This window comes from Drosophila hydei, unplaced genomic scaffold (assembly GCF_003285905.1).
Source record: "Drosophila hydei strain 15085-1641.00,03,60 unplaced genomic scaffold, DhydRS2 tig00000060-arrow-pilon, whole genome shotgun sequence".
In the NCBI taxonomy this organism is placed as follows: domain Eukaryota; kingdom Metazoa; phylum Arthropoda; class Insecta; order Diptera; family Drosophilidae; genus Drosophila; species Drosophila hydei.
In genome coordinates this window covers 8,591,344-8,618,394 of record NW_022045656.1, presented here as the reverse complement: position 1 = coordinate 8,618,394, position 27,051 = coordinate 8,591,344, and the positions used below count along the sequence as shown (strand labels likewise).

At 41.4% G+C, this 27,051-nt stretch overlaps 5 protein-coding genes across 5 annotated transcripts; 1 reads left to right on the top strand and 4 right to left on the bottom strand.

Moving 5' to 3' along the window:
* Positions 1-840: 840 nt before the first annotated feature.
* On the bottom strand, positions 841-2,611 carry LOC111602597 (probable cytochrome P450 317a1). Its single transcript, XM_023319756.2, has one exon. It carries the CDS (start codon positions 2,541-2,543, stop codon positions 978-980), a length of 1,566 nt encoding a protein of 521 aa, XP_023175524.2. The 5' UTR covers positions 2,544-2,611; the 3' UTR covers positions 841-977.
* A 2,403-nt stretch (positions 2,612-5,014) lies between these two features.
* LOC111602573 lies at positions 5,015-9,566 on the top strand. The gene is made up of 4 exons (XM_030226148.1): positions 5,015-6,177; positions 6,234-6,646; positions 7,977-9,090; positions 9,148-9,566. Exons 1-4 carry the CDS (start codon positions 5,082-5,084, stop codon positions 9,564-9,566), a joined length of 3,042 nt encoding a protein of 1,013 aa, XP_030082008.1. The 5' UTR covers positions 5,015-5,081.
* Positions 9,567-10,312: 746 nt separating this feature from the next.
* Positions 10,313-11,969, bottom strand: LOC111602572 (probable cytochrome P450 6a23). Its single transcript, XM_023319728.2, has 2 exons — positions 10,804-11,969; positions 10,313-10,742 (listed from the first exon to the last, which is right to left on the bottom strand). Exons 1-2 carry the CDS (start codon positions 11,930-11,932, stop codon positions 10,324-10,326), a joined length of 1,548 nt encoding a protein of 515 aa, XP_023175496.2. The 5' UTR covers positions 11,933-11,969; the 3' UTR covers positions 10,313-10,323.
* Positions 11,970-13,242: 1,273 nt separating this feature from the next.
* Positions 13,243-20,533, bottom strand: LOC111602546. Its single transcript, XM_030226147.1, has 6 exons — positions 19,402-20,533; positions 18,927-19,340; positions 16,272-17,387; positions 15,888-16,197; positions 14,025-15,124; positions 13,243-13,963 (listed from the first exon to the last, which is right to left on the bottom strand). The coding sequence occupies exons 1-6, from the start codon at positions 20,507-20,509 to the stop codon at positions 13,542-13,544; spliced, it is 4,470 nt and encodes a 1,489-aa protein (XP_030082007.1). The 5' UTR covers positions 20,510-20,533; the 3' UTR covers positions 13,243-13,541.
* On the bottom strand, positions 15,565-17,563 carry LOC115483813 (cytochrome P450 6a22-like). Its single transcript, XM_030226155.1, has 2 exons — positions 16,272-17,563; positions 15,565-16,197 (listed from the first exon to the last, which is right to left on the bottom strand). The coding sequence occupies exons 1-2, from the start codon at positions 17,335-17,337 to the stop codon at positions 15,773-15,775; spliced, it is 1,491 nt and encodes a 496-aa protein (XP_030082015.1). The 5' UTR covers positions 17,338-17,563; the 3' UTR covers positions 15,565-15,772.
* Positions 20,534-27,051: the final 6,518 nt, after the last annotated feature.

Here is a 27,051-nt window from a genome sequence, read left to right as displayed (position 1 = left end):
TTAATGCGGCATATTGTATTTAATAGCATATATATATATATATATATATATATATATATATATATATGTATGTGTATGTGTATGTTTATGTATTCATTTTACGATCAACTACTTTAGATCATTTTAAATAAATAAAATTTACGTTTTAGTTTGTGCCATTTTCTTAATGGAAAATTATTTTTATTTGGATTTTATTTAAGGGGGAATTCGAATTGTAATTTTATTTTCATTTTTCTTCGCTTTGTTATTGGTTTTTATTATTGTTATTATTATTATTTTATTTCATTATCATTTTTTATATATTTTTAATTGTATTTATTATTTGAACATTCACTTAAATATATTTTCATGTTTTCTGAATTATTTTTATTCAATTATTTTTATTAATATAATTTTAAACATTTTTAATTTTATTTCTTTTTTAGATATTCAGTTGAAAATATTTTCATATTAGTTTAAATTTGTTAAAAATATTTATTTTTTATATAAATAACTTTTGATTTATTTTTTTATTTAATTTTTTCAATATATTTGTTATGATATATTAATTTCTCAATTGTTTTAATTAATTTATTTTTGTTAATATAATTTTATAAATTGTTCCGTTTATTTATTTTTTAAAATATTCACTTTAATAGATTTTCTTGTTTCAAAATTGTTATAAATACTTAAGCATTTCTTAATACGTTTTTATTTCCATATTTCTTGACGTTTAATCTTAACTATTTATTTGTATATTCATTATAAAATATTTATATATTTCATTAATTTTTCATTTCGTTTTAGCAACTTTTTTAATATCATTTATCATTTGATTTCTATAATTTATTATAACTGTCTTTTCACTCTTAACTATTTTTATTCAATCATTTTTTTGTAATTTTTCTTATTCTTTTTTGAGGGTAACTTAGAGTTTCGTAACTCAAGCAAAACTTTATTCACATTTTAAATTCATTATTCGAGGACCACGCGCTCGCTTAGACCGCACGCTCCTCCAGGCCGGGCTCGACCACACCCAGAGGCGTTAGCTGCAGCGCGACGCCGTCGTCCAGGCTGACCAAAGGTCTTTTCGAGTTCAAAGTGAACTCGAACTCCAGCAGCAGCACAGCCAGTGCCAGCCGCAGCTGCAGCTGCGCGAACTGCATGCCAATGCAGTTGCGTACGCCGGAGCCGAAGCCGAACCATGTGCTCTGCTCCTTGAACGAGTCTCGGGGACTGCCCCAGCGCTCGGGCTTAAACCGGTCTGGCTCCGGGTAGTACTCGGGATCGTTGTGTATGGCGTGCGTGGGTATGATCACGAACAGCTCCTTGACTAGCGTATATTTGATATGATCCGGCACCACGTAGTCGTTGAGGCAGCGACGCATTATGTAGGGCGTGATGGGATGCATGCGTAATGTTTCGAGTATGACTTGCCCCATGAGTGTTAGGGATTGCACACACTCGTAGCTCAGGCTGTTTTGATGCCCGTCCATGGCCTGCTTCAGTTCCTGGCGCAACTGGGATTGCACCTCAGGGTTGAGGGCCAGCTCGTAGAGAGCGAAGGACAGAGTGTTGGCGGTTTGCTCGTAGCCAGCCTTGAGGAACAGAAATGCATGGGCTGCCAGCTCGTGTTGCAGATGCGCCTTCAGCTCCTTGTCAGCCTCATACTCGTGCGTGTTTAGCTCCATCGCTTTGATATCCAGCAGCAGCTGGAGGTAGTCCTGGCGCCGCACACCCGATGCCTCCCGCTGCGCCACAATGTCCTCGAGCAGGCTCAGAAAGTAGTGCTCGGCCGGCTTGGGGGTTAGACGCATGCGCAGCTTGCGGCAGAAGTTGGGAAAGCGTACCATCATCAGATTCATCAGATATCCATGCTTGCGAGTGCTCAGCGCCAGCTCCGTCATCTGCTCGAACTCGTCCAAGGAATACTTCTGGCGCTGCTCGGCATTCACGCCGAACACACAGCTGGCCAGGGCGGAGAGCACATAGCGTCGCATGAGCTTCTGTATGTGAAGCGTGGAGTGTGGCTGCTTCATCAGCGTGGTGCTGACAGTGAGCAGGAGCTGCTCGGCCTCCTCGTACAGGCTGTCATAGAGCCAGGCCATGCGGTCCCGCTCGAAGCTGGGCTCCAGCTTCTGGCGCATCTCCTTCCATTTGTTGCCGCGCAATCCATACAAATCGCCCGACAGCGGGTCCGTCTTCTGGTTGCAGTAAATGCCGCGATCATTGAAATTCCAGAAATCCTTGATCATGATCTGCCGTATCAGCTCGCGATCCAGCACTAGAGCGCGCGGCTGGAGCAGCGCATAGAAGCCGCAGAAGGGTCCGCTGCCCTTGAACTTGTTGTAGATGCTCGTGTAGTGAGCGGTCTTCATGGCGTCGGTGCTGAGCGACTGCGTGACGAGCTGCTTGATGATGGGCCATAGCTTCTTGGGCCTCTCGTGCGGTACGTCCAGATATCGCCAGTAGTCGCGCTGATAGCGCGCGGCCATGAACAGCAGTAGCAGCAGAGCGAGCACGATTAGGCCTAATATCATGAATATTATCCACATGTTATTCATGCTGATTTGTTATGAGTTGTACGGCAATTAGCAATCCGCAAATACATATAGACGCGCAATGTATATAAATAAACATATACATATATATATATATATAAATACTAAACGCAATATCACAATTTTGGCCAGTGACTCTTTCGGGGGGCCGGAAGCCGTAGCCGTCAATGATCTAATGCGAGTCGCGGACGCGTTCTCAGCGACAAGTTAAATCTGTTACGTTCATTACCAAAGCGCGCTGTTCGACTGAGTGCAATTGAGTAAAACATATTTACGATACGCTCCGCGCCATTGCGAGCTTTTCAATTCAGTTGGGTGCTTGGGGGGGGGTGGCCTGGAGTGCGCTACACTAGAGCCAATGCTGCTTATGGCTTGGCTTGACTTGGCTTAAACACGCTTCGAGTGGGCGTTCGAGTGAGGCCAGCAGAGTCGCAGCGTGACTAAGTCTGAGTGTAGGATGAATCCATGATTCGAGTATTAAAGCGCACAAATAATCCGGCACGAGAGCTCGAGTAATTGGAGTTGCCAGAGAGAGAATTTCTCGCAGTGTAGGGCACTTCATCAGTCAGCGCGACAGAACAGACAGAAATCAATTTAAAGTTCATTTTCGTTTGTTATCAGTTGCTACACCTTTATATTGTTGCTTTTGTTGTTGCCTTTGGCGTAGATAAAAGAGCAGTTGTTGCCTTTGAAAATGTTTATTGTATTCGGTTTGAGGTGGGGTTATCTCAATTAAAAGCCGAGCAATAAACTAATTGCACTGAGCCAAACAACTATTTGCCCAATGAGCAAGAGCAAACAAATGCGAAATGCTCCTTATCGGCTCAGAACGTGTCAATTCCTATAATTACTTTACTCGTCAGCCGTCGTCAAAGGGCTCACTTGCCAAATCAAGCAGCCTCTCAATGCCTTTTAGCCGCATTTCATAAGTTTGCATTCAGCCTGAATTCATGTGAGCGAATTTATTCGAGTGCTCTTCAAAAACTACTCTCAGCAAGCTGCTCTCCATGTACTTGTTCAGATGACCTGCTGAATTTAACATCCAATTAGCGCGTTAATGCCACAACAACAACAAGTACTTGGCTGCCGTTGATCGACTGTGAGATGCCCTGAATGCAGCTTCTTGATAACTCGAGTAAAGAGATAAAAATAAATTCTATACAATTATGTCTAAGCTTTGAGTTGGTTAAGGTAACTTGATTTGATGAGCAAAAGAGTTCCTAGTTCCTTCTGCCTTTTGCAGAGTGTACTATATTTTATTTGCTATGCGTATTCATTTGCAATGCGCACGTTTTTACTAAAAATTCCCATAGATATCGCAAATAAAAATAAACAATAGCAGCTTTTTTTTAGCTCATTTACTGTCATTATTGTTGTTATCCGCACTTGGAATCTAATCAAATGTCAAACTTAAATGCGACAAAAGGTAAATGACAGCGTTGCCGGATCATTGTAGGTAAATAAAATAATTGTACGCGTAAATAAGTTAACAAATAACACAGTAAGCCAAAAGCTTTGCCTCAAATGGCAAAATTATCGCAGCGGCTCTCAGGGGCTACGCAATATTTAAACCGAATCGCTTAAAAAAGCTGCCATTGCCTGACTGAGATTGTTTATAGGAGTTTGACATGCATTGGGAGTAATCAGCAGCATCATATATAAGAAAACGTTTATATCTCTGCTGATAAGAAAACATTTTGGTATCTCGATCAGTGCACTTAACATTGGCTTCAATTAAGATTCATTAAATCTTTTTTAAGTATTCAAATTTTAACATTTTCTATATGAAAGATTCCTTGTAATTCATGTAGAAATTAAACAAATTTAAGATGCTTGAATTATAAAAGTAAAAGTTATTTTAAAGGCTTGTAAATTATATTTATAAATATTATAGAAATAATAAAGAAATAAATATAAAATTTATTGAGGCACTTTATGATAGAAATTATATAATATTTACTTTTTTAATTTTTTTTTTAGTTTTTAGTTAAATAAAATTTGATCTTACATTTTCAGTACGTTAGCTCTACAATCATCATTAAGTTTGAAAATCAACCAGTAAAAAGATGTAAAAAAAAAAACAAAAAAATTAGTAATTATTAATTTTTTTTTATTAGCTAATATTTAAGTAATTTTAATTGTCATGCGCAGTCCCTTCCCAAACGTATTCAATTAAAGCCCTACTAAAAGTGCGTTCCACCTAACATGAGTTTAAAAGAGCCTTAGCTTCTACTACTTTCCACTAGGTGGCGCTGTTCAATTTTCTATTCTTTTCATAGATAGCTAACTTTACCAATAAAATGTGAAACTAAAAAATAAGAGTAAGCATAGCATTGGTTCGCGTGGCAGTGAGGCAGTACGATAACCAGCAAGTGTGACCGGCAAAAGCTTCATGAGATACCAAAATAAAACTCATTGTGACAATAAAGACAGCGCTTTATAAAGCCATATCGCTCGCAGTTCCTGCCAGTGCTGCGCGAACATTTATTTAAGCTCCAAGACGAGCTGTCTTCGGGTGAGCAGCAGCATTTTGCGATCATCATGGCTGTCGGTACGCTATTGCTTGCTGTGTTAATAGCAGCAGTCGGATATCTCTTCATGCGACTGCGTCGTAATATGCAGTATTGGCAGAATAAGGGCATTTCCTGCGAAGAGCCCCACATTCTAATGGGCAGCATGAAGGGCGTACAGACTGAGCGATCTTTTCTCGAAATTTATATGAAATATTACAACAAGTTCAGGGGAACGGGACCTTTTGCCGGATTCTATTGGTTCCAGCGTCCAGCAGTATTTATCTTGGAGCCTTTCCTGGTCAAACACATTCTGATAAAGGACTTCAATAAATTCTCGGATCGAGGACTCTTTCACAATCCCGACGATGACCCGCTTTCTGGCCAACTTTTCCTATTAGATGGCCCCAAGTGGAAAGCAATGCGGAATAAACTTTCATCCACTTTCACGTCTGGCAAAATGAAGCACATGTTTCATACGGTGGTGAAAATAAGCCACGAGTTCGTCGAGGTCTTTGGGGACATGGCAGACAAGTCTCCGGAAGTTGAGGTCAGGGAGTTAATGGCTCGATTCACTACGGATGTCATCGGCAGTGTTGCCTTTGGCATTGAGTGCTGCAGTCTGAAGGATCCTGAGGCTGAGTTCCGAGTCATGGGTCGTAAGGCTCTAGCGGATCAGCGTCACGGTTCCGTGGGAAACACAATAATGAATAGTTTTCCAAAATTTGCACGACGCATCCACATGAAAATGACACCAGAACACATCGAGAAGTTCTTCATGCGGATTGTAAGAGAAACGGTTGACTTCAGAGAGAAAAACAATGTTCGTCGCAATGACTTCATGGACCAGCTGATTGACCTGAAAAACAATCGACTGATAAAATCTCAGTCTGGAGAAGACACGAGCCTGACAATTGAAGAAGTCACGGCTCAGGCTTTCGTCTTCTTCGCTGCTGGATTTGAAACGTCTTCCACGACCATGGGCTTTGCTCTTTATGAACTGGCTCAGAACGTGGATATTCAGAACCGATTGAGGGAGGAGTGTAAAGAGGTTCTTGCCCAGCACAATGGAGAACTTACCTATGAATGTATTAGAGACATGCAGTATTTGAACCAGGTCATATCGGGTAAGCGAGAATTGAATTGACTTATAAACTTCGATAACAAATTATATTTCTTTCAGAAACCCTGCGACTTTACACAGTTCTCCCCGTTCTGAATCGAGAATGTCTTGAGGATTTCGTCGTACCAGGCTATCCGAATTATGTAATCAAGAAGGGCATGCCTGTCATCATACCTTCTGCGGCTATGCATCGTGATGAGAAGCTATATCCCGAACCAAATCGCTTCAATCCAGATAACTTTGAGCCGGAGAGAGTCAAGAATCGTGACTCTGTAGAGTGGATTCCGTTTGGAGATGGCCCACGCAATTGCATTGGCATGCGATTTGGTGAAATGCAGGCTCGCATTGGTCTGGCGATGCTTATTGAGAAGTTCAAGTTTTCAGTCTGCGATAGGACAACGATCCCCATTAAATATAGCAAGCAGAGCTTCTTGATAGCCAGCGACTCTGGCATTTATCTAAAAGTGGAGCGAGTTTAGAAGTTGTCATGAAACTTGTATGAATTACCTTTGTCAAGCACTGAGTTGTTTCAATATATCTTCTTTTTATTATTTGTTAGACTTAAGAACTGCTAATTACTGTGAGGGAAGTAGATTTATAATTACAAATCAAATGAAGTGTGACAATAAAAGACTGGGAGAGATATATACAAAAGTTTATAGACATTTGTTTTGAAATTTGTTGAATGTAAACAAAGAAGCTTCTTTAGTTCTTTAATTAGTATAGATAAATTAGCTTCTCAGTCAGTTCAGTCTGTTACTGTTTTTTTTTTTTGTTTTACATTAGGTAATGGATATCTTCCAGTTGATCATTGCAAACTACAGCGCACTTGTGCATGGACCTGTCAACTCACTTGAAATAATTTCACTTATGGAATTATAAATTATTATCGTTTATCAATTAACCCAAGCAAGCTTACGCCGTTAAGTCCCTTTGCAGAGGCATTAGTTCTGGACGTGAATAAATAGATTCGGTTAAATGCAACGTTGCTAGACGTGGCATGAATCGACATTTTAATAGCAGCACTTGGCCGGTTGGTCAATTGGCTTGAATACTACTGCTATGGCTACAAGTGTAATAGACCTTAGTTCGATTATCTTGCCTAAAGCAGACATTTGTTGATAAGTCTTTGCCAATGAATACTCTATAAACTGAACACAACAGGTACAGGTTAGCGACAACATTTTGATAAAAGTAAAATCAGCTTTTGTTTTAATTTTAAAAATAATAATTTTTCTTATCTTATTTATAAAAAATATAAAATTTGTTTATCAAAAAAAAAAAATAAAATAAATAAAAATAAACTAAAACAATCTAAACACCTACTATTTCACCACAATCTTATTTCTTAAGCTGCAACATTTAGTAGCAGCGAGTGCATAGCTTCATTCCACGCAGAGCGAAGTTAATAATAGATACTAAACAATTAATTGAGCTATTCAGATTAAAGGACTCGAAATCTGAATAGCTCTATCTATAATAATTCATTTTTTATTACAGATACGAAGTACAGCAATCAATGCTGCCATTAAATTGGTTTTGCTAGCATGATTCGCATACTAATTAAATAAAATATTTGCATTATATATCAGCAATTACATTTGTGTCACAGCGAATACACTACAGCTAAGCATTAGATTGCAGCCGATAAGTCTGACTAATCGCAGTGGAAAAGCTTCGTTTGCCGGCACTCAAGTTCCAGTATTTTTTGTATTGTCATGCAGACTATGAAAGCTTCGAGCGGCCCTCATACAAATAACGAAAGTCAGTTCAGTTCAGTTCTCAGTATATCGTGAATGTTAGTTTGCGACGGGCACGACCATGGCTATCGGCGTCTTTCTACTCACGGCAGTAGTTGCCCTAGCGGGCTACCTCTTTGTGCTAATGCGTCGCAATCTGCAGCATTGGCAAAATGCGGGCATTCCCTGCGAGGAGCCCAGCATTCTAATGGGCAGCTTGAAGGGCGTGCAAACTCAGCGATCTTTCCTAGAGATTTGGCAGGCTTATTACACTAAGTTCAGGGGAACGGGACCTTTTGCCGGATTCTATTGGTTCCAGCGTCCAGCTGCATTTATCTTGGAGCCTTTCCTGGTCAAACACATTCTGATAAAGGACTTCAATAAATTCACCGATCGAGGCTTCTTCAATAACCCCGAGGATGACCCGCTTTCAGGCCAACTTTTCCTTTTAGATGGCTACAAGTGGAGAGCAATGCGGAATAAACTTTCATCCACTTTCACGTCTGGCAAAATGAAGCACATGTTTCCCACGGTGGTGAAAATAAGCCACGAGTTCGTCGAGGTCTTTGGAGATATGGCAAACAAGTCTCCGGAAGTTGAGGTCAGGGAGTTAATGGCTCGATTCACTACGGATGTCATCGGCAGTGTCGCCTTTGGCATTGAGTGCAGCAGTCTGAAGGATCCCGAGGCTGAGTTCCGAGTTATGGGTCGTAGTGCTCTCATCGATCAGCGTCATGGCTCCCTGGGAATCGCATTGCTCAATAGTTTTCCGAAATTTGCACGACGCATCCACATGAAAATGACACCAGAACACATCGAGAAGTTCTTCATGCGGATTGTAAGAGAAACGGTTGACTTCAGAGAGAAAAACAATGTTCGTCGCAATGACTTCATGGACCAGCTGATTGACCTGAAAAACAATCGACTGATAAAATCTCAGTCTGGAGAAGACACGAGCCTGACAATTGAAGAAATCGCTGCTCAGGCTTTCGTCTTCTTCGCTGCTGGATTTGAAACGTCTTCGACTACTATGGGCTTTGCCCTTTATGAACTGGCTCAAAACGTGGATATTCAGGACCGATTGAGGAAGGAGTGCAAAGAGGTTCTTGCCCAGCACAATGGAGAACTTACCTATGAATGTATTAGAGACATGCAGTATTTGAACCAGGTCATATCGGGTAAGCGAGACAGTGAATTGACTTATAAACTTCGATAACAAATTATATTTCTTTCAGAAACCCTGCGACTTTACACAGTTCTCCCCGTTCTGAATCGAGAATGTCTTGAGGATTTCGTCGTACCAGGCTATCCAAATTATGTAATCAAGAAGGGCATGCCTGTCATCATACCTTCTGCGGCTATGCATCGTGATGAGAAGCTATATCCCGAACCAAATCGCTTCAATCCAGATAACTTTGAGCCGGAGAGAGTCAAGAATCGTGACTCTGTAGAGTGGATTCCGTTTGGAGATGGCCCACGCAATTGCATTGGCATGCGATTTGGTGAAATGCAGGCTCGCATTGGTCTGGCGATGCTTATTGAGAAGTTCAAGTTTTCAGTCTGCGATAAGACAACGATACCCATTAAATACAATAAGAAGAGCTTCTTGATAGCCAGTGACTCTGGCATTTATCTTAGGGTGGACCGAGTTTGAAACAGAAGTAACGAAGGCTTAATGTATAATAATAACTAAAGGTTTTTTATTGTTGCTGGATAATGTGATGCTTTGCACATGATTATAGTATATTACATATATTATAATTATTTTGTGTATTGTACTCGGTTCAAATTCCAGATACTAATTTACTTGTTTCTGCCTGTTGAATTGTGCGTAGATTCCAATTAAACAAATACAGGTGCAAATAACATATATTATGTCATCTTTCAATTATATATAACTGCGTCATATCATAACAAACATAGTTTTTATTGTTTACAAACATATTTTCATTGTTACAGTGTGTGAGAAAGTATCTGAAGTAGCTGAAGCTCATTTGCAATTTTTTTATAAGCCGAGAGAGCTTTACAAAGCTTTACTCTCGCGCGCTCTCTCTTTCGCGTTTACAAACATATTTTTATAGTGTGTGAGAAAGTATCTGAAATGAAATTTTTGTATGAGCTGAAAGAGCTTTCTCTCTCTTTATCGTTCTCTCCTCTTCTCTCTGATCGGCATAACAAGCTAACGTGTTTATTGCGTCAGTTTAACTATACTATATATAAACATTCATTGTAAACCTGTTTTATTTATTTATTTTTACCTTTTTTTTGTGTTCTTATCAATAAAGAATGAAAAAAGGTTAAATAAAAACAACAGAAATTTGTAAATTGGAAAAATGTATTGATCTTATCAGTAGCAAAATAGCTAACCAGATAACTGGACAATTGGATTTAACTATGCTATATGCCGCCCTCTAGCCCAGTGGCTCTAGCTGCAGCTGGAACTCTTTTGGGTGCAGCAGAAATGAATGATTCTTGAACTGCATGGGCTGCGGGGTGTCGGGCGCCAGGCTGAAGCGAAAGTTACGGATCAAGGTAATCAGACCCACCGCCAGCTTCATGCGCCCGAAACGCATGCCAATGCAGATGCGTGGCCCCTGGCCAAAGGGCAGATAGGCACAGGTGGGTCTCTGCTGTATGGCCTCGTCTGAGAAACGTTCGGGCTGAAACTTCTCCGGCTCCGGATAATATGCCGGATCATGATGTATGGAATAGACGGGTATGATCAACTGCGAACCAGCTGGTATATAGTGCCTGGGATGGTTGGGTACCTCAAAGTGGGCATTGACGCGACGCAAGTGCTCCGAGGCAACGGGATACATGCGAAGCGTTTCTGAGAGATGGAATAAAAAAGGATTTGCTTTATGAAGATTTGGCCTTGCTGCTCTGCTTACCCGACATCACCTGCTCCAGATACTTCATTTTATGCATAGCTTCGTAGGTAAGTTCTCCGTTCTCCCCGTAGTTGGCGATGACTTCCTCAATCTCCTCCCTCAGCTGGCACTGGATGTCCTCATGCCGCGCCAACTCGTACAGGGCGAGGACAAAGGCTGTGGCCGTAGTCTCAAAGCCCGCCACTATAAAGACGTACATCTGGGCGGCGATCTCATTGAGCGTTAGACCCTCAGCTGTGTCGCCTCGATCGTATTTCTGTTTCATCTCCACCATGATATCAACGAGATCGTTGCGCTTGATATTCTGCTCCGCTCTGTGGCTGATGGTGTCTTTGACCAGCTTCATGTAGAAGGCCTCCACGTCGGCTGGCGTACGCTTGATGTGCAACTTGAGGCTGAGCTCGGGAAAGAACAAGCAGAATAGGTAGTCGATGCGCTTCTTCAGCATCGCGTTCAGGCCCATCTGCACAAAGGGAGCCTTTGGATCGCGCAGACTATTGCACTCCAGCCCGAAGATGGCGGTGCCAATGGTGTCCATCGTATAGCAGGCTAGCAGCTTGGTGACCTCCAAGGGCGTAGCGTGCCCGGCACAACGCTCCTGCACCACACTGGACAGTTGTCGAGCAATTCGCAGCACTGATGGAAACATGAGCTTCATCTTCGCGCCACTGAAGATGGGCGTCAAGCGGGGACGCAGATTGTGCCACCTGGGACCGTCAATGGCGAAGAGGTGGGCCGACAGGGGATCATCCTGCTCGTTGTAGAACAGACCTCGACTGTCGAAGTTGCTGAAGTCCTTGATGAAGACCTGCTTCAGTAGTTCCATATCCGTGACGACATACACGGGCTTCATGAAGAAGTACATGCCGAAGAACGGGCCAGAGTCCTTGTACTTGACATAAAGTTTTTGTAGCATCTGCGAGGTGTGCTGGGTGATGCGCCAGCCCCAAATGTTTCCAAACAGCGGCACGGGTGCCTCATGCGCAATGCCGCGACGTTTCAAGTAGGAGTAGCGGTGCCTCATCCATAGATAGAATGCGATCAGGATGCACGCGACGAGCGAAATTGTGGCGCACATAGCACTTGAGACTGGCTGGGACTGGCTGACGGAGCTTGAGCTCTGCGGCATTTATAGCACCTGCCAGTGGCACGTTGAGTAGGTCAGCACCCCCATATAAGCCTAAGGTGTAGTCACAAATGGCACACGAGGCGGCACAGAGTTCATCTAAAATTCTTTGCTCGCAAATCAAGCGAGTTTATGCATGGGCACGGCTAGTTGTGTCAGGAGAAGCTTGACTAGAAAACTTTGAACTTAAGATATCAAAATACGTGAGATACTAAAATAGAGTCTTTATGCTTAATAAAATGATGTAAACAAACAAAAAACAAGCAAAAAGACGTGCTCTAGTCGGGAGTGCACGACTAGGAAATGCCCTGACGGCTAGGCAGAAGATGCGCAGGCAAAGTTGGCTTAGGTAGGAAGTGCTTGACTTGAAAACTGTTAACTTAAGATATCAAATAACATGAAATAGAGTCTTTATGCTTAATAAGATGGTGTAAACAAAAAGACGTGCTCTAGTCGGGAAGGCATAACTAGAAGATACCCGGAAAACTGGGCATAGATGTTTAGCGAGTTAGGAACGGCTTTGATAGTAAACTTGACTACAAAACTTTAAACTTAAGATATTAAATTACATAAGCTATTAATATCCTTATGCTTAATAAGGTGTAAAGAAACTAGACGGCGTGCTTTAGTCGGGAGTGCACGACTAGAAGATACGCGGAAGGCTGTGCAGAACTGATATTTCAATTATGTTAGACTTGAATTAGACAGGCATAACAAGCAAGTCAGTGACTTGGCTTAAATTATGGGTTTTACTATGGGAAATTTGTTAGTGAACAGCATTTCTTCTATATGCATTTTCTTAATGATATGTTCAGTTGTATCATTTATCAAAGTTAAAGGCTCTGCTATTTGAAAAAGTTTTTTTTATATATCTTGATGCATTAACAAACAGCTGAAGGCATGATAGCCCTCATAAAGTATATATATTCCTGGTCAGTATTAAAAACTCTGTCTGTGTTTCCAGCTTTTCGTATTTATATATATGCTGAAGACCTATAGATCGAATAGCATGCCCAGCTCATGTTTCGATATCTTTTAATTTGATTCATAACTCATAATAAATTTATAATATTTTTATATGACATATTTATATATTCAATATATTTATGTACAATACATTTCAAGTTTCTCTATATTTTCATGAATGCAAGAATTAAGCCACGCCCTCTTCTGCCTGTTACAGATATATAGGCATAGTATATCCCGAATTTCCATTTTCAAATAGTTAAGGCTTTGTCGAGGGAACATTCTTCTCCACAAATATAATTGTCGAACAGAGGAAACTCTTATATAAAGTACGAAAATTGCATTGGACTTTTGACCTAACTTAAGCAATTTCAGTTTTTATTGATACACTATAAATAATTTATAAGTACAACGAAAAAACCAACTTTGTTAATATAAATGTCTTCATTCTAGGCGACAGACTGCGTATTATGACGGAAAGAGTACGAGGCTTCAATCAATCGATAGCTGCTTGGCTTATCAATACTAGTTACGTGCTGGAAGATTAGATTGGAATAGATCAAGTGTCTAATGGGTGTTAACATTTCTGTTAACACTGTAACAGTGCTGTTAGAGATATAACAGAGCTTTTAATATTTAGCAGTTGTTATTTGGACACCTTTTCGACATTTAGGTAAATGCCGTTCTCAGATGATAAGAGTATATTTTTGGAGACCCACTTCATGGGTATTTGGGTCTGCGGCGACACACTGAACTTGAAGTCTCTGATCAGATGGGCCAAGCCAACGGCAGTTTGCATAAGGCCAAAGCGTGAGCCAATGCAATTGCGAGGTCCTTCGCCAAAGGGCAGCCAGCTGCAGGCTGGTCGCGCGGTTATCTCCTCCTCCGTGAAGCGTTCGGGCTTGAACTTTTGTGGCTCCGGATAGATGTCGGCATCATAGTGTATGCCCAGGGCGGGTATCACAACTACGGTGCCCTTTTCAATATAATGTTTGGGGTCTCCTGGCGAATAGTCAGAGATGGTCCTACGGGTGAGATGGGGCAGCACGGGATACTTTCGCAGAGTTTCTGCAAGCAAATTAGAGTTTTGAGTATTATATAAATAAATGTGGCATGCTGAACTCTTTACCCATGACAACCTGTTGAAGATAACTCATTTGCTTCACATTATCGTAGGTGTATTCGTTGTTGTGCTTGCTCAGCACCTCGTTGATCTCCGCTCTCAGCTTGTCCTGTATGTCCTGATGCTGGGCCAGCTCATAGAGGGCAAAGCCCATGGTTGTGGAGCTGGTCTCGAAGCCGGCCACAAAGAATATGAATGCCTGGGCGGCCAGCTCCTCAAAGGTCAGACCCTCTTCGGCGTTGCCCTCCTGCTGCTTCTGATACATTTCGATAAGCATGTCCATGAAATCGTGGCGTTTCTCCTTGGTCTTCAGGCGATAGTTGATGGTGTCGCGCACGATGCGCATATAGAAATCCTCAACCTCTTGAATGGTTATCTTCAGATGCATGCGACGCGCCAGCCGGGGAAAGCCAAAGATGAAGAAGTCAAGCAGACCGCGATACCGACGCTCCGTCACGGCTCGTTTGCCCATGTTGACGAAGTCCGCATCGGGATTGCGCTGGCTGTTGCAGTCGAGGCCAAAGGCGCAGTTGCCGATGACATCGGCAGTGTAGCGTCCCACTAGGTCGGTGACCTCCAAAACCTGCGGTTCGGACACCTTTTCCTTGAAAATCTTGGCCATCTCCTCAGCCACCTTCAAAACGAGGGGCAGCATGTGCTTCATCTTGCCCGAGGTGAAGGTGGGCGTTAGCTTGTGCCGCAGCTGGCGCCACTTGTGACCCTCAATGCTGAACAGCGTCGCCGACAGCGGATCGTCCACTTCGTTGTAGAAGATGCCGCGATTCTCGAAGTTATTGAAGTCCTTTATCAAGACACGCTTCACCAGCTCCATGTCGGTGACAATGACGGTCTTTGTGAAGAAGAAATAGAAGCCCGCAAAGGGCACATTTCGGTTCTTGTATTTCTGATAGTAGTCCCCGAAGATAACGCCCAACTGTCGCTTGCTCTGCCAACCGATTAGGTTGCCTTTCGGTAACTTGGGCACATCGTGCGGAATGCCGCGGCGATTCCAGTAGTTGTACCTATGCCGAGCTGCATAGTAAAGCAGCGTTATTATGATACCAAGCAGCGCTATAACTATCGACATCTTCAGACTTCTAAGCAGACTGAGCAAACGGTTTGCCAAGCACACGATATTTATAGGCGAAAGCTCGCGCTCAAAAAGCTTTTGCCACAAGCAATTAGAGAGAAGAGAGTGAGAGCCAGGGAGAGAGAGAGTGATATGTTTTGCTTGAGAGAATAAAGATCAAGCTCTAAAATAACAAATATTGAAATATTATTATATTGGAATATTATTATATTCTATTTTTAGCCAAAACAAGTTGTGCTTGAATTTCTGTTGTAATTGTAATCATAGTTAGCTTTAATTTTTGAAATATCTTCCACTTTTCAGTCATCTATCTAATCTAACACTGAGTTCAGAGTCTCAAATGCTGCAATTTTCTGCTGAATAATCGAAATTGTTGTGTTCAGGTTTTTAGATATAAATAAAATATGTCTATTAATCGAAGGCAAATCAAATCACATTTATTTATTTAAAAGGCGTTACACGAATAAGCTTAATTGTAAGATACAAAATTAAATTGATAATTGTTTCGTATTATAAATTCTATTTTAGATTTATATTTAGCATAAGTTTTAGATTAGTTAATAATATTATAAATGCATAATTCATAATCAGGCAGTGGTCAATGGTGTTGAGGATATGCTTATTTAGGTAACTACTGATCCATATTTGAGTCTTCCTTTCAGAATTATTCCTTTAGCTCTTCGACCTTTAAGTAAATGCCCTTTACTGGACACAGCAATAGGTTCGAGCTGAGAAATTCTATCTTGGACTGAGTGCGCGGACAGACACTGAACTGAAACCGTCTTAGCAGATAGAACAGGGCAATGCTCGTCTGCATCTTGCCGAAACGCATGCCGATGCAGTTGCGCGGTCCGTCGCCGAAGGGCAGCCAGGAGGCGGTGGGTCGCTGGGCCATCTGGTCGGCCAGAAAGCGTTCCGGTATAAATTTGTGCGGCTCGGGATATAGGGCTGGATCGTGATGTATGCCATAGACGGGTATGAAGAGCATCTGGCCGGGCTCTATGTAAAAGTGTCGATTGCCCTTGGCCGCATAATATTTGCGCGAGACGCGCGAGAGGTGAGGCAGTGTGGGATACTTGCGTAGCGTCTCTAAGAGGTTCGGATCATGAATAATATATGCCATATAAACACTTTGAATGTCTTATCTTCCCAGTAGTACTGACCTGCTATAACCAGTTCCATGTAGCGCAGCTCCTGCATGCACTCGTAGGTGAATTGTCCGCCGTGCGCCTCCAGTGCCAGCTCGATTTCTTGTCTTAGCTTCAGCTGGATCTGCGGCTGCTTGGCCAGCTCGTACAAGGCGAAGGCCAAGGTCGAGGCGGAGGTATCGAAGCCGGCGGCAAAGAAGATGAACGACTGAGCAGCCATCTCTGGCAGCGTGAGCTCCCCGCGTTGCTTCATTTCGATCAGCAGATTCATGAAGTCGTTGCGCACGATGCCCTTGGACTCGCGCTCCTTGACCGTGTCCCTGACGATGCGCATGTAGAAGTCGGTGATGTCCTGGTGTATCTGGCAGAGACGCAGTCGCCGTGCCAGCTTTGGAAAGCTTTCGATGAATCCGTCGATGAGCTTGTTGTGACGCCGTTCCGTAAAGGCGCGTCGTCCCATGACGGCGAACTCGGCCTCCGGATTGCGCAGTCCATTGCACTCCAGGCCAAACACACAGCTTCCAATCACATCTGAAGTGTACCTGGCCATCAGTTCGTTGATCTCGAGAATGCCGCATATGGAATTGCTTGCCAGCTCGGCGCAGACCTGAGCCAGCTGCTCGCCCACGGCGCAGACAGTGGGAAACATGAACTTCATCTTGCCGGAGCTGAAGGTGGACGACATCTTCTGACGCAGCGGTCGCCACTTGGGTCCATCGATGCGAAAGAGATGCCCTGTGAGTGGGTCATCGCGTTCGTTGTGGTACATGCCGCGATCCTCAAAGTTGGCAAAGTCCCTGATTAGCACCTGCTTGGCCAGCTCCAGATCCAGCACCAGCACCACCGGTCGCAGCATAAAGTAGAAACCGGCAAATGGTGCCCCGGTGGACTTGAAGCTTTCATAGAGCGGCGTCAGAATATCTTTAAAGTGCTTGGTTTTGCGATAGCCTTCCAGGTTGCCCATGGGAAAAGTGGGCCGCACATGGCTGATGTGACGTCGCGCCCAATAGCTGAGCCTGGTGCGCACAAACCAGAAGCTCAAGGCAAGTGTGACCAGGAGCAGAGCAATCACATCCAACATATCGCGCGTTTCACTTTCAACTGATCTGAGTCTGTTCTCTGAAGCTGCGCCTAATCAGCTGCTCCTCTGAGTAGAGTACAAAGTGCGTTTCAACGTAAACAACTCTCTGACAGATAGCATCGATTGGTGCACTGGAACTGAGATGCTTGCAGATCAACTATGTATGTGACTGGAATTCGCATGCTCTCAATATTTCCAATGGCCTGAGCTTTGTATGAGTTCTACAGTGAGAGCATCGAATATAGAGAGAGAGAGAACTGAAAAGTGCGCCTTAAACTTGAATAATGGCATTGCGATAACGGCATTGCACACAAGGCGCCGAGTGATAAAGTTAATGCCATGACTTACAGTTACAGTTAGATATTGCATATATTCGCTTTGTGGCTGCACTCTAGTGAAGCGGTGTTCGACTAGGAAATACCCTTTTTCTTATTTACTTTTGCTTAGTTATTAAAAAATCCGAATTTGTTGCAATTTATATATACACATTAGTTAATTCCATATATATATATATATATATATATATATATATATATATATTTATGTATACCAACTTATTATTGAACTAATGTACAGTACTAATACAATACCATTTTAGTTATATGCAGGGTATGTTAAGCTATGACTACATTATATATACATCTGTATGTTTGGAAGCAAGTCGTTTACACGTTTCAACTATTTTTAACGAACATCAAATAAGCGTTGGCAGACACATAGACAGAGTAAAAGAGAGGGAGAGAGAGACATACAGCGAAAAACAATAACAGCATAAGTTTTGTCAAGTGCTGAAGCTCTGGAATGAGCTTTTCGCTTATCAAGTTTATTTGTAGGTGCGTAGTCTTAGTTCGTATGGATACAAACATTTTTGTATTTCATTGATTTGCTGCGTATTGCAAATTATTATTATCGCAGACCCTGACCTATGACAACATTTAAGCAATTAAACACAATTCCATATAAAGTTTAAAACTCAAGAAAGATGCTAAATTTTACTGGAATATGTGCTGTCTGTCGATCTATTCTTACAACAGGCTAAAAGGTAAATAGACAAATTATACATTTATACGGATAGTAGCGCAATCTGTGCTAGGTTATCAGCTGCACAGCTATCATATTGCTGACATTGCTAAAATGTATTTTTACTTTCAGTACTTTCTGCAGTGGCAGAGAGTGGGCCTGTCCCAACGGGAGACTTTGCATTAGACTCATCTCTTTGCTCTTCTCGCTCCACGATCAGCTGTAGCAGGCAGTATTAAAGCATAAGCATTAAGAGCTTGGACAATGCGCGGTGAGATCCGTTGTCATGCTCACCAATACCTTCACCTCTGTTAATCTTACGGCTGTTAAGTTCTTGCTGTTGTGTTGCTTATTTATAGCTCTCGCATGCTTTGAAGCTAATTCTGGTATTAAGCTGTTATCTATGGTTCTCAATTATGGCCCCCAAAGACTCGTTACTCATGCTTTCTTATCTGCAGTGTGCTTACTTAACATATTTTTTGGCAAACTCATGGCGAACAGACAAATAATTGAATTCTTGTTTTTTGCGATTTAATAGAATTTTTTGTTCAGTTTAAGTGTGGCTTATTAAATACGCTCTACCTTCAAGATGATGCCATTTTGGGTAGACAGGGTAAAGTTACGCTTGTTGAAAATCAGTGGTATCTCAGTTTGCTTGGAGACACCGAACTTGAAGCGGCGCAGCAGGGAAATTAGACCAACTTTAGCCTGCATTTTGCCGAAGCGCTCGCCGATGCAGTTGCGGGGTCCATCGCCAAAGGGCAGATAAGCAAATTGATGTCGTGCCTGGATGGCTTCTGGTTCGAATCGCGCGGGATCAAAGCGTTCGGGATCGGGATAAATCTCAGGGTCATTGTGTATACTATGCACAGGAATGACTATGGAGGTGCCCTGCTCAATGACGAGGTTTGTGCCAGGCACTGGATAATCCTTGTTCGCCAGTCGCATCAGATGGGACAGAATGGGATGCTTACGCAGTGTCTCTACATGGAAATGAATAGGAATTATTAAGGAATATGTGCAGTTAGAGCTAATTTATCCTACCAGCAAGCACTTGTTCCAAATAGCTCATCTGCCCAATGGCCTCGTAGGTGAGCTCTCCATTAGATTGGGCTTGGAGCACCGTTTCGATCTCCTCTCTCAGGCGTGTCTGTATATCCTGCTGCAGGGCCAATTCGTAGAGACAGAAGGCCATGGTGCTCGACGAGGTCTCGAACCCTGCCACGAAGAAGACGAAAGCCTGAGCGGCCATTTGCTCAATGGTCAGACCATGAGATAGATCAATGCCTTTGCCTTGACGTGCTGCCTCCTCATTCTCGGCGCGCAGCTCGATTAGTTGATCGAGGAAATCGTTGCGCTTTATGCCATTCTTGACTCGATGATCGACAGTCGTTCGCACGGCATTCATGAAGAAGTTCGCCATGTCATCGGGCAGCACTTTCAAACGCATCTTTTTCGAAAGCTTCGGATTTGTGAATATGAAGGACTGCACCACCTGTATGTGCCGCGGCTTCTCGAAGAGCATGCGGCCCTTAGCACGGAACTCGGCATACGGATCGGCCAAGCTGTTGCACTCGAGCCCAAAGGCGCAGGTGCCAATGACATCCGTGGTGAAGCGAGCGCAGAGCTCCTTGATCTCTGCATCGGCGATTGCAGCGGTCACCTCCTTGTCCATTGTGTCGGCCAGACGACGGCCCACATCGACTATTACGCCAAACATGTGCTTCATCTTGCCGGAGGTGAAGACGGGCGTCAGCTTGTGCCTCATGGAGCGCCACTCGTCGCCCTCGAGTGTAAAGAGATGTCCGGTTAGCGGCTCATCGCGCACATTGTTGAATACGCCGCGATCCTGAAACGTGGTAAAGTCCTTGATCAACAGCTGCTTGATCAGATCGAGGTCCATTATGAAAGCGACTCTCTTGAAGAACATGTAGAAGCCGGCAAACGGTGTTTTGCCCTTGAATCGATCGTAGAATCTCTGATGTATATCACGGAAATGAAGCTTTGAGCCGATGCCTTTCATGTTGCCAATTATAGGCAGGGGCCGTTCGTAGGGAACACCCAGACGCTCCCAGTAGTTGTACGTATTCTGGTAGAAGCTGTATAGCAGGGCCAGTGCCACGCCCAGCAGCGCGATCGTTAGAAACACCATGGTATGCAGTGAGCTGGGCCAGCGTCGTAGGAGAACTGAATAAATATTCGAGCTTTTTATTCTATTTATGCGCAATAGAACTTGATAAGCTTCCAGAGAGTCTAGTTTGTAAACTCTCTAAATTCTTGGGTGCTCGCTGAAACAGAATTGAAAATAAAGATTTAATTTGTTTACCCTTTTAGCCACGAAGTGGCCAAACAAGTATGCAAATTTCGTTCAAATGCGGGAGTAAAGTGCGACAGATTGTTACTAAATCCAAGGTCTTATCAGCTGTACATCAGGTGTACATACGTAGATGTAGATATGTGCATCAGCAGCAGAAGATGGAACATTGATGCTAATTTGGCCATATTGCTAACATAATTTCACAATGCCAAATGCAAGAGAATAAGAGAATGTTGCAGTCGGGTGTAGACGACTTACCAATACTCGTTCACTGTCAAGTTGCAGCTTTGACTTGACTTGAATGAGCTTTCAATATACGAGTGAATGTGAATATGAATATGAATATGAATATGAATATAAATGTGAATATGAATATGAATATGAATATGAATATGAATATGAATATGAATATGAATATGAAAATGAATATGAATATGAATATGAATATGAATATGAATATGAATATGAATATGAATATGAATATGAATATGAATATGAATATGAATATGAATATGAATATGAATATGAATATGAATATGAATATGAATATGAATATGAATATGAAAATGAATATGAATATGAATATGAATATAAATGTGAATATGAATATGAATATGAATATGAATAAGAATATGAATATGAATATGAATATGAATATGAATATGAACATGAATATGAATATGAATATGAAAATTAATATGAATATGAAAATGAATATGAATATGAATATGAATATGAATATGAATATAAATATAAATATGATTTTGAGCTTTTACTATAAAGACATTCCATATTTTACTTATCTAACTCTATCTTAGATATATTTATTTAAGAATCTTATTATTTAATTTACTTGGACTTAGATAAATGACAGGCGCAATTAATATACTCCATTTAGCATTGAGCGAGTATTAGACTTATCAGTTAATAGACGTTGTGTATTTCAATCATTTCGTTGAATAGTTTAGATTAGATAGAACATGGAAAGAAATCGTTATTAGTTAAGCATAATCCTTGCTTAGTCAAACTTCGCAGAAGACATATCACGATGGTATTTTCTGATGAAATTATTGAGCTATTTTAGGTAACTTTTGTAGAGAATGTAAAGAATGAATGGAAGGAAGACATGAAAGACAGCTTCTTGATATTAAGCATATTTATAAAATCTTATTCGATTTCATATGCAAATATATTATTTGCTCTCAATCCGATTCTGGTCTATGCTTCTCACCATTGTGACCTTTTGCTGTCTACTGGTAAATAAAAGGTAATCGAGCTAGAGACCGATGACATTTTTCAATTAAAGTCTCTTTGGTTTGCTCTTTCTAATTGGAATGGCAGCTGTTGCTGCTGTTGCTGCTGCTTCTGCTGCTGCTCTCGTGCGCTTGCATATCTATCGGCTTTTGTTTTGCTGTGTGTTGTTTGCTTTGATTGTGCTGGCTTTTGGCATTGTTTTAATTAAATTTGTCCCGTGTTAACTCAAATCTTCTGTGAACTGTTTGGAACTTACATAAAATTTAGAATTACAGTCCGCCAGCTCCACAGCGGGCGGGGCCAATTGACAGGCAGCATCGAGACGGGGAGCCCGGCTTTATTACAAAATCGCGCGCAAATTTATGCGAAAGCGATTAGAGGTCCATAAAACGTTGATTTTGATGGGCAGCATCGCCGGAAGCTCGAGCAGCGCCTGCTGACTTTTGCGGCTCGTGCCGATCCCTCCCGATGTGGCCGCCTCGCACGTGCACGTTAATAAAACCGCTCTGCAGGTCTCTGTGTGTGTATGTGTGCATGTGTGTGTGTATTGTGGTACTTAAAGGATTTCGCCTAATGCTTACTGCCTGTTTTATGCCGCTAATGCGCCATAGCCATTTTCGAATAGACATAAAAAAGTGTAGCTCTGCGCTTTAGCCCAACTGCCCATGAAGTGGGTCGCATCAGTTTCACAGCGGGACAAATCGAAAGCGGGTCAAAGCGCACAATGAAAAGATGGCTTTAAGCCCAATGTCTAGACGGAAAGTCTCACTGCAGCTGCACAGCCAATGTGATTTTCATATTTTCAATAAATAAAATCTATAAAATTGTTGAAGCTTCAATAAATATTGTGGACAATGGTGATAATGCTATTATTTATTGCATTGAAAAAGGTTATAGCTTAGAATTTTATTTTTTCAAAATATGTATATGCTTCATGTTACAGTTACATTTCAGCACTTATTAGTATTAAATTCTAGGCAATATAAATTTATTTGCATATGAATAAATATCTCAAAAAATTGAATCAAATATTTTTGTTTCAATCTATTGTTTTTGTTTTATTTATATAACCTTATGCCCTGCCCACTTTTAAGCAGGGCATTTACTGAATAAAAGCAATCAGTATTTGAAATTCAAGTGCAAATTGTGATTAGACGTGTCGTTTAGGAGATATGGTTATGTGAAACATGTAGATTAGCACTTGAATGTAGATTTAGAAGCAACTGCAAGTTTAATATAAATATTTTATTCTAAATAATTAAATAAATAATAATAATAAAAAAATAATAATATTCTTAATAAATTTCTATAAGAGATGTATGCAAAATTTCAAGGGAGCTTCTTATGCACGATTATTTAAGCGAATTCAAGCCGCTTAACTTAGAGTTCAGTAGCTGCAAGCAAACAATGATTGCTGATATCATCGAACAAATCAACGACTGTCCTGCGGACAGTGAAACCTTAATCTCAGCCCGGGGTATTTTATGCAGCGTAAATGCCAGGCAATTGTTGGGCTACAATATGAAAGACATTGGAGCTGCTGAAGAAGATATTACTGAGTACTCTTTCTGACCTTGATCTTGTCAACAAAGAATTTTTCTGAGCTTGATCTTGATCTTTACATTTGTAAAGAACATGTATATTTTTGTATATATATATATATATATATTTGTTGTAATTTTTGTTGTTTTGTTGTTTTATTAGCATTATTTGTTTTATGCAGCGTCAATCTTAATTTTTTTATTTTGGTTGTGTTTTTATACCCTGATCCCATTAAAAATGGGAAATCAGGGTATAATGGTTTTGTGCAAATGTATGTAACAGGCAGAAGGAGGCGTGGCAGACCCCATAAAGTATATATATTCTTGATCAGGACGACAAGCCGAGTCGATTGAGCCCTGTCCGTCTGTCTGTCTGTCCGTCTGTCCGTCTGTCCGTATGTGTGAACGCGTGGATCTCAGCATCTATAAGAGCTAGAGACTTGAAATTTTTTTTGTAGGTCCGTGTATAGCACGCGCAGGTCAAGTTTGTTTCAAATATTCGATAACTATTCGCATTTAATTGTTATCGAATAAAAACATTATTGAAATGCAGTAAATAAATTATATCTCGAACGTCTTAAGAGCTAGAGCCTCCAAATTTTGTATTTAGTCTTATGTATATTTTATGCAATTTTGATTTTTGTTGGATTTTGGATACCGGCTCCAAATTCCCCCAAATTCTTAGAATTTAAGTTTAGTTGGAACTAGGGCCATTATGTGAAGGCGTTTGCATCTCAACCAAGCCAATAGGATATGTAGATCATATGCTGAAAATTTCATTAAAATCCATTAAGTAAAACAGAAGTTATTAAACAAAACGTTTGGCCAATTTGCAAAAGCACATGTCAGCAGCGCCACGCGCACGCATTTTTCCTATGCGTGTGCACACATACATTCAAATGCGTGTATTCTTTTCTATTCCAAGAATTGAAATTGCGATTGAATTGTGCTGAATTATTAGCTGCTACTTATGTTTAAATTTGCAACAGTGGCAGTGGCTGCGTTGGTAGAGGCGCTGCTCGTGTGCAGCTTGGTCCGGGTTCGAGACCAGTGGAAATGAAATCTTTTTTGTTTTATTTTTTTTTTTAGTTATGAAGTGGCGGTGTTTGTAGTGTTTGTACACGTTGCGCAAATAATCCGGGTTCGAATCCTGGTCTCGCAAACTACGGAAAATATTACAAAACTCAAAGGACTGGGATCAGGGTATCTCCTAGTCGGGCACCCCGACTAGAGCTTTCTTACTTGTTTTTTTTAATTTTTGTTGTTGTTTTTCTGCACTCAAATTTATTATCACTAAATTTTTTATTTTAATTTTTGGTCGCATGATTCCAGAGCTCATATTTCCCTACTACTATATGTTGAAGTAAAAAATATTCTAATGCAAATAAATAAGCCTTAAAATATCCAAAAATATTGAGTTCAATTACAGCAACTTTTAATACTTATCGACCTTGACAGTTCCTATTTTATTAAAAACCCCGTTTTGCACAGGTTAAACGAAGCTGAAAACAATGAATCTGATTAAAGATTCAGCCAACGAGCTTAGCCAACTTTTCTGCCAGAGGAAAAATTAAATTTTCTCATTCGTTAAGCCTTTAGCCCAATAGCCGAGGGCATTGCCCATGAATTATTTATTTGTAGGCAATATTTGGGTTTTTATTAAGCTCGAACTCGAACGCAAAGTTTTCTTGGAGACTTTGACAATCCAATTTGCGCGCACTTAAAGCCGCCTGAAGAACTAGATTTGTATTTAGATTGCTTCAGTCAGTTACAAGAGAGCATTTATTTCCATGCTTAACTTTCTCTTTTTTGTTGTGTTATAATTTATTTTGTGAAACGCTTCCTTGTCGCCAATAAATGTGTGAAGCCAATGAAATTGGTTGGGGAAATTACAAAAGCAAGCCAATGGGACGCCAAAAGCAATTTAATGTGTCACTTGCTACGTTGAATTGTGGTGCAGGCTTGGCCAGCTGACCAAACCACTTCAAAGTGATGGTCAGCCTGAGCCCGTTGCCAATATTGAACTGAGACCGAAAAAGCGCAGTTGACAACATGTTCGAATGAAACATAATATTCTGACTCAGAGTCTTTTGCAGCGCATTCTCTGGGCGCTCTCTGTGTTTACTCTGCTCTCATGTTGTCCCTTTGTATTTATATTTCAAAACAGGGTAAAAGCCATTTTATAGCTGTTGTTCTAAGCACTTTGAGAGTCAAGCATATTTTAAAATTTACGAATGGAACTAAAGCACTTGAAATACAACTGGAAATTTGTTCATCTCTCGTGTTACATGATAAAGTGGTTCCGAAGAGCACTTGCAACTTTCCCAGCAGCCAGCTGTGAGAGGTTAGGATAATAAACCAGTCGAAAACTTTTTTGCACCACAATTTGACAGTGCAGTCACGGAAGTGCTGCCCCTCGGGGCACCACGTTACAGGGCAGGAGAGCAAACTTTGTAAGCGAACAAATGCACTAATTAGCAGCATGAAATGCCAAATAAATATGTTGCGAGCAGTGGAACTGGTTCCGTTTGGTTTTCAAATTACAGTGAAGCCCGGTAATGTGCGATTTAAAGTTCGTGCTTTAGTTCCATTTGCAGACGCAGCAATAATTGCCACATGGCGGATGACCATCAGTCAAAAGGCACACAAACAACAAAATTCCAACCACTCATGATGCTGGTTACGTGGCTGCCTCGTCCAGAGCATTGGCCGTTAGAGTGGGAGAGTAGGCGGACTTCCATTGATTTTTGGTCAATTGGCGGCGTTGTCTTGTCCGTCGAACAGCTGCCATGATGTGGCGTTAAATTATATTTGACTAGCGCGTGTCCAGCTACAGTTGGCCATAATTCACTTGCAGCAATTCCAATTTTCGATTACTTCACAGGCGCTGATGACATCATCATCATCATCATCAGCGTCGATGCCTTCATCGTCATTGTCACTGCCGAGCCTACGAGCGCAATATAGTGAGCGAGAGCAGGTCATTATGTTATTTACATTTAATATTGATTCACAAACAAATTGCCGAACATTGACTAATGAGCGTATATTGTGTCCGAAAGGTCAAAATCCAGTTTGTGGTCAGCAGAGGACTCTGCAAGACTCTACCTCGCCTGGTGTAAAGGGTAAGTAACTATGCCTGCAGCCAGTCTCTGGCAGGTGAGCATCTTACCAATCAACTAAGTCACCCAACTTCAGTTAAAATAACATCTTCTTTAGTTTTATCTTGGCCAATTAACATGTTTTTATCTCACGACTTAAGTCTCGTCTTGCGTTGGTTAGGGTACAATGAAGTCGTTGCTTTTCGCACTTATTTTTATGTGTAGCGCTATAAAGCTGAGATTTATGGGCTGCGTATATATAAATCATGCTTAGGTCACAATTCATTATGCTTAGCTGAGAGTCACTTGGTCTTTCTGCATACCAATTTGCTGCAGCATACTTTTCCGGGCAGCAGAGCAGCATGGCCAGCGGCAAAGGTGTTCAAGGACGGTGCTTTGCTTAACAAATGGCGTGGCACCAAGTCTGCATAAATTGCTAATTAGTTGAGCGGAAAAGGTGTCCAGCAACAAAACAAAAATG

Excerpts from the sequence above, each read along its gene's own strand:
- LOC115483813 (XM_030226155.1), bottom strand. The coding sequence starts at position 17,337 with ATGTTGGATGTGATTGCTCTGCTCCTGGTCACACTTGCCTTGAGCTTC. Across the intron at positions 16,198-16,271 it reads CATGGAACTGGTTATAGCAG|AGACGCTACGCAAGTATCCC; the intron begins GTCAGTACTACT and ends CGAACCTCTTAG.
- LOC111602572 (XM_023319728.2), bottom strand. The coding sequence starts at position 11,932 with ATGCCGCAGAGCTCAAGCTCCGTCAGCCAGTCCCAGCCAGTCTCAAGT. Across the intron at positions 10,743-10,803 it reads TCTGGAGCAGGTGATGTCGG|AAACGCTTCGCATGTATCCC; the intron begins GTAAGCAGAGCA and ends TCCATCTCTCAG.
- LOC111602546 (XM_030226147.1), bottom strand. The coding sequence starts at position 20,509 with ATGGTGTTTCTAACGATCGCGCTGCTGGGCGTGGCACTGGCCCTGCTA. Across the intron at positions 17,388-18,926 it reads CTTGAAGGTAGAGCGTATTT|GCGCAGCTTCAGAGAACAGA; the intron begins AATAAGCCACAC and ends GCAGCTGATTAG. Across the intron at positions 15,125-15,887 it reads CTGTTCTATCTGCTAAGACG|TCTGCTTAGAAGTCTGAAGA; the intron begins GTTTCAGTTCAG and ends CCGTTTGCTCAG.
- LOC111602597 (XM_023319756.2), bottom strand. The coding sequence starts at position 2,543 with ATGAATAACATGTGGATAATATTCATGATATTAGGCCTAATCGTGCTC.
- LOC111602573 (XM_030226148.1), top strand. The coding sequence starts at position 5,082 with ATGGCTGTCGGTACGCTATTGCTTGCTGTGTTAATAGCAGCAGTCGGA. Across the intron at positions 6,647-7,976 it reads TTTATCTAAAAGTGGAGCGA|TTTGCGACGGGCACGACCAT; the intron begins GTTTAGAAGTTG and ends CGTGAATGTTAG. Across the intron at positions 9,091-9,147 it reads TTTGAACCAGGTCATATCGG|AAACCCTGCGACTTTACACA; the intron begins GTAAGCGAGACA and ends TATTTCTTTCAG.